The 6531-nt window shown below is 38.1% G+C and overlaps 1 protein-coding gene across 4 annotated transcripts in view; it reads left to right on the top strand.

The window, feature by feature from the left end:
• The window catches only part of pgk1 (phosphoglycerate kinase 1), a 24460-nt gene that overhangs the window by 610 nt on the left and 17319 nt on the right, over window positions 1-6531 (top strand). Inside the window, exons 1-2 of one of the 4 annotated variants that reach the window (XM_020510984.2) lie at window positions 523-778; window positions 6104-6154. In XM_020510984.2, coding sequence (XP_020366573.1) covers window positions 714-778; window positions 6104-6154 — 116 coding nt within the window. In that variant the 5' untranslated portion in view covers window positions 523-713. Of the gene's footprint in view, window positions 1-522; window positions 779-906; window positions 949-979; window positions 1000-6103; window positions 6155-6531 lie in introns of those variants that run through there. The other 3 variants (XM_048605198.1, XM_048605199.1, XM_048605200.1) reach the window with 3 other exon arrangements.

Raw genomic sequence — 6531 nt, 5'->3', positions numbered from 1 at the left:
CCAGCATCTGCAGTTCCTACTGTCTCTGTTCTGAAGACAGTTCACTGGACTGCAAAGGTTAATTGTTGTTTTTCCACGGCTACTGTTAGACCTGCTGAGTTTCTGCAGCAATTTCTGTTTTTATTTGTTCCAGGTCTCTGGCATCCTCGGTTCTTTGTTTCATTATCTCCAGAGTATTAGTCCAGGTTAGTAGCCGAGTGGCATTTAACACTCATAGCATTACCTCCTCTCAATGATTCGATCAGCCATAATCATAGGGTTGGTTCGAAGGGCTGAATGGCCGACGCCTGTCCAATCTTGTCACGTGATGTTAAGCCAGCCGCTCCTCAGCTCGGCCCCAGATGTTGATTGACAGCTGGGCTCCCGCCCCTCCCCCGCGGCTACGTGCCGGACGTGACTCCGCTGCTCCGAGGCAGCCGCGAGAGGCTACGTGGTTCGGGCTCCGCCGGCGGGGCCCAGAATGATTGACGGCGAAATCTAGCATTCAGCAAACGGAGTGACCCGTCAATCTGCGCAGATCCGTACGGTAGCAGCCAATAGCGTTAGGGCACTTGTGTTGGGGTGGGACTTGGGTAAGCCGGCTCGTGTCAGCTCTCGGAAGAAACCGTCCATTTCTCTCTAGGTCACCGAGTTGAAGGTGGTGAGACACGGTAGCTTGAGATTTTAAAACAGGAGAAATATATTAGTTTTTTTTAAAAAAAAAATAAGGAAGGATGTCTCTATCTACCAAACTGACCTTGGATAAGGTGGACGTGAAAAACCAGAGAGTAATCATGAGGTGAGTATAGGGGAGGAGGCCTCATTGGCATTTAGGACTTATTAGACCCACTTTTAATTGCAAAACGCTGCTAATTGTATATTCTTCCTAATTGAGAATCGTATTTATAATGGACATTCGTCACTGCATTGTCAGTTGAACGTTTCAATGTCTGCTAGCTAGAGTTCGTGGTATGACGGAAAATGCAAAATTCAATGATGATTGGTCTGCAACACGTTAAAGTTAATTCGTGGTTTTTGTGAATTTCTGAATGAAATCCGGTCGTCTTCGGCGTTGCTGATATTATTTTTAAAATCCGCGCACATTGCTTCATTAGTGATGGAATTGTGTCAAGCAGCCTCAAGCTGGGCATCGTGCTGAAATATGAATTGCAGTCTTTTTGGGGAGGGGCTGATAAATTGTGCATCTTCATGTCGCTTCTACCTGAGGCCAACTTAAAGACAGTTAAAAAAAAACTATATGTGACATATAGAATTTCATTCATGGGTTGTTGCTAGTGAAACCTCCATTTAAGCTCTCGATCATCTTTTTTTTAAAAGAGAGAAGCATGCTCGACAATTGGCTTCGTCCGTATTTCGGGGGGAAACATATCAGTGATCTTTTTGGGAGCTGGTTTCAATTGGTTGCAGTTAGGAGGTTGTGCATCCTACGTAAGAAATTAATCTAGACCTGTTTCAATTTCATCACTTATAATACGTTGGTGTTCTCACTTTTTTTAAACCAGTTGTTATAATTTCAGTTAACTTCAGAACACGCTCCCTGTGAAAGTATGAAGGTCTGAAAGTGCAAGCCTGAAGATATCGTTGCTACTACCCTTTGCTAAATTGAGGAGCAAGGGAATACTTTATCTGGATGACCTTTAATCTTTACTCCCAGAGCACAGATGTCAGTGTATTTCTACATTAGAAGTAAATGGTATAGGAGACTGTTATTTTTTTTCTCCCCTTTTGTGCTCAAGGGATTTTGAGAAAAATTGCATAATCTTCCTTTTCAAAAAAAACTTCTCTGAAATCTTCTAATATTGCAAAATGCTTAAAGCACATTCTGATGGCAGTTCAGAGCTCCTTCTAGACTGCATTGCATTTTCTTCCTAATTATCCTAATGTCCTTGTTTGTTCTGATTCTTTTAAAAGAAAATCATGTCTGGTTTTGTGAAGTGTGCACAGAACAATGTCTTTTGCAATATTCTCTCTTGTTTTGATATAATTACAGTTGAACTCTTTTCTATCAGAATGAAAAAGAGATGTATTAGAAGTCTTAATTAATCTTCTTGTTGGTATAGTGGTTAGTATCCACGCCTGTCACAGGACACCAGTGTTCTATTTTCCTGATGGGCAGTACGTGGAATGTTTGAGTTGGGCTGTGCACAAGTTAGGGTGTATTTTTGGGCTGTTTTGTGGCACAGTGGTAGTGTCACTACCCCTGAACCAGGAGGACCGGGTTCAAGTCCCATATACTCCAGAGTTGTGTAATAAATCTCTGAACAGGTTGATCCAGAAAAGAAAGTTAGAGGTCTTAATTTTGAGCCAAATCCTGACTGTAAGAACAGTTGTCTGTTGACTTGCCGTTAACTCTGTACTTGTTGATTTGTCTTAACGTGGTTTTTGATAGCCCAAGACGAATGAACACAATTATTTTTGATACAGTGTCTTTGGCTAAAATGTATGTCAGATTGAAACTGTAAATCAGAATTATAGCACATTACTCCTTTACCAGACTGAAACACTGTTGTTACAAGGAGAATTTGTAAATCAGAATTATCTGAAGATTCTCCTTTATAACAATGCTGTTTTATTTTAATGCTCTGGTAAAGGAGTATTATGCTCTAATTCTGATTTAACTGAGATTTTAAATTTGAAACCGTTACAAATCTTACCTCTTGTCATTTTTTTTTAGTAGTGATATCCTTTTTATTTTGAACCTGGTTTTACGGCTGTACTTTAAATGTTGCTGTTGCTAACTGCTGCACCGTTGCATGATGCTCAGGTTATCTGAGAGACAATTCGAAGATGGTTGTCCTAGCAAAACTTAATGGGGGAATGATTTCTTAAATTAAGATTTCATTTGTTGTTAATCCTGAAAATTCTCTGGTGCCACTTACTCTGCAGTGTGGCAAATCAAAATGAGTGGTTAGGAGCAGGATGTACTAGTGAAGTTATAACATCTTGCATGTGGTTGTCAACAGCTGCAGTCAGGGCACTTGTTCTTGGGCTGATCAAGATCTTAAATATTGGCTTCAAAGCAAGTTTTTATCGGGGGGAGTAAAAAGTTGGAATATTCTTGATTTGTCGTATAGTTGAGAATACAGTTAGAATATTTTTAAAGAGTAATTAAATTGTAGATGTTAGGTGAGCCACTGGCACTTTATCTACGATTTACCTGCAAGTGTGACTTGGCTGAGAATTTGTGTAAAACTTTAATTATGGTGACAGGGATTTACATCTGTTTGTGGTTTAAGTTCCTTCATGCAAGTTAGCTGTTCAGGTCTCTTACTTGGACCAGCAACAGATGTACATTAACTGTAGTTGTTGATTTTTCTTAGAGACCCCAGAATTTTGCTCCTACATTGTACTTCTACAAAAACAATCCTTAGATTTCTTCACTTTGAATTAAATTGCCTCAGAGTTTTAATAACTAATGTCAAAGGAAATTTTAAATTAATTGTCATTCTGCAGTCATGTGTACCTTTATTAATCCTCCTGTCTGAGTGATTTTCATTGATTGTCGATTCCATTATGCAGTACATTCAGAAGCAGAATGTGTGATGAGATTGATGAGATGACTAATCTGAAGACTAAGTGATGAAATGTGCTGTGGGTGACATTTCACATTGTGAGAGGGGTTTTCAGGATGAATATTCAAAATCATTATTTAAAATGGATGGTTATTTAGACAGTAACTTTGCAAGGTTCCTCTAGCAATGCATATACTAAATTAATATTAAATCTCCATTTAAATAATGATCATTCAAATGAAGGTTAATATGAAGCATATTTGTAAGCATGACTCAGATGGCAGGAGTCTTGTCTCTGAGTCAGAAGATTGTGGGTTCAAAGCCCATTTATGGACTTGAGCATTAAAATCAAGGTTGATGCTCTATTTTAAAGCTGAGTGAGTGCTGCATTGTCAGATGTGACATCTTTCAGAAAAAGTATTCAACTGAGGCCTTATCAGCATTTTTAGATGGAAGTAAATCATCTGTACTATTATGCTGATGAGCAGGGAGTCCTGGTCAATACTTATCCTTCACTCAACATTAAAAACACAGAATGTTTGGTCCTTATCACATTGCTTTTGATGCTTCTGAACTGCTTTTAATATCTTAAATAAGGGGACCACAACTACTCTCGGTTTTCAAGATTTAGTCTCACTAGCATCATGTACAGTTGTAGTAAGACCTTCCTACTCTCATATTCCAATCCTCTTAAAGTAAGGACTCCTATTCTATTAGCTTTCCTGATTACCTACTGTACATGTCTGCAAGCTTTGTGTTTCGTATCCAAGTACCCAAAATCCCTTTGCACTGCAGCTTTTGATAGGTTTTTCTCCATTTAAGTAATACTGTGTTCTTTCATTCTCCCTTCCAAAATGAACAACCTTTTCCCACCATGTACTCCATTTGCCAGCTTTTTGCCCCTTAACTTATCAATATCTCTTTGTAAATCTTGTATCCCTCTTCCAGCTTGCGTTTTCATGTATTTTTGTGTTGTCTGCAAATTTGGCTACAGTACATTAGGCTTTCTTCTTCCAAGTCCTTAATATCTATCGTAAACAGTTGGACTGATTGCTGTGGAACACGACTGGTTACAAGTTGCCAACCCTTATCATCATTTGCTGTTTACTGCCCGTTAACCAGTTCTCTATCCACACCAATACACTACCTCCAAAATCATGGGCTCTTTATCCTATGACAGAGCTTTTTGTGAGGTACCTTACCGAACACCTTCCGGACATTCAGATACAATGCATCTCTATGTTCCCTTCTATCCACTCTGGTTGAGACTGAAAAGCTTTAATAAATTAGTCAAAGATGATTTACCTTTCATGAAGTTATTCTGCCTCGGTTTGATTCGATTATGATTTTTCCAAATGTGTTAAACATTATAAGAACCATGGAATTAAGAGTGCAATGGAATAACCTTCAAGTTTAAAAGTCATAGGCCATTTTTGACCATTCATTAAATTGGGCTGAGTTGGTATAGCTGGTGGTTTATAGCAGGTATTTTCAAAGAGTTGGGGATCATACTTACTGATCTTGAAAATTGTCTACCAGATTATGGTATGACTTCCTAGACTCTAGATTTAACAACAGCCATTTGTCCTAACCAGCTGCACTCTGTTTTTTTTAAAAAAAACAATCAGTTTATCTGCTTTCCATCTCACTCCTGATTTCTTTTCCTATCCTTTTTTGATAACATTCATTGTTGTTTCATGAGTTGTGGGTTACCACTGTTACCTTATTTGTGTTAGGTTAAGTGCTGTCCCAGAGTGCCAACATGTTCTGCAATTGTACAACTAAAACAAATCTTGTCCTTTCAGAGTTATTAGATACACTTCTTTTTTTCAGTAATTTGAACAATTTTTAATTTTGTTTTCTCTTACTTGCTGCCATCAATCTATTTGTCTTTAATAAATAGTGGTTTAAAAATAAAATTGTGTCTAGTATAGATGGGGACTATTTGGAGGCCATTTGATTGTGAGAACATTATGATCCAGATTGATTGAGCTTTTGTCCGCAGTTCAGGCATGCCTTCACTAGCAAGGATCACTTATTATGCTAAATTGAGGTGTGGTCATCATGAAACTAACTTTTTATTTGACATTTAGTTGATTAATTGAAATTGAATTCCCAACTCCCTTGGTGGGATTTGAACTTGTGCCTCAGGATTATTCTGGATTACCAGTGCATAATCTTAAACTATCATATCCCTGATTAATAAGTAACAGTGTAAACCTGGCTTGATATTTTGTCACCATCCCAGTGATGCTGAAGTAGCCATCGTGTATCTTGTTCTACTCCGCCTCATCGTCTAACTGAGCATAAACCCATAGTGGAATCTAGGACCTTCTGATTTATATCATTGTTTTTCACTGCTGTTACTTTTTTTGCAAATTGTAAACGTTAGATTGCTTTGATGCAAAGACTTTTTCCAGTACGTTTAAAATACTGTTTTGGTAGGTGCATGCCACTACAATGTACACTGCATTTCACCATCTATCTTTACTCTGAACCTTAGTAGCATCCACCTTCAAAATGATTAATTCCTTGGTGAGGTGATATTCTTGAACCTGAATTTTTATTATTTTACTATTGCTGTCTTATAGGGTGGACTTCAATGTACCAATGAAGAACAATCAGATCACTAACAACCAAAGGTAATCAGTGCTTTGATTCCCAGCTACCTATTAATTTTACATGTAATATAGCATAAAACTGATGAGGTTTCGTTGTTCAGATTCAATGAATGGTTAGCAAAATTACATGATTGGATTATTACATTAAAGCCAGCATCAAAGATGAACATACATTTGTCCCTTTTCTTGCCTTCTGAAGGCAGTGACCATTCTCCGAAACCTAATTAAATGACTGCTTGTTTTATATGAATGATTCTAAACATCACATTTTGACAGGCTGTCCTACCGTTATGAACAGTGAGATGTGCCTCATCCCAATCTCGTTTGATATCTGCGTATGCATCCTTTGAACAGGTGGCAAAATGTTGGGAATGATTGTCCAGCAATCAACCATGTGT

The sequence above is a fragment of the Rhincodon typus genome, chromosome 14 (genome assembly GCF_021869965.1).
Source record: "Rhincodon typus isolate 14 chromosome 14, sRhiTyp1.1, whole genome shotgun sequence".
Lineage (NCBI taxonomy): Eukaryota > Metazoa > Chordata > Chondrichthyes > Orectolobiformes > Rhincodontidae > Rhincodon > Rhincodon typus.
Note: the sequence above shows the minus strand (reverse complement) of the source record. Positions and strands in the feature narration are given on the sequence as shown.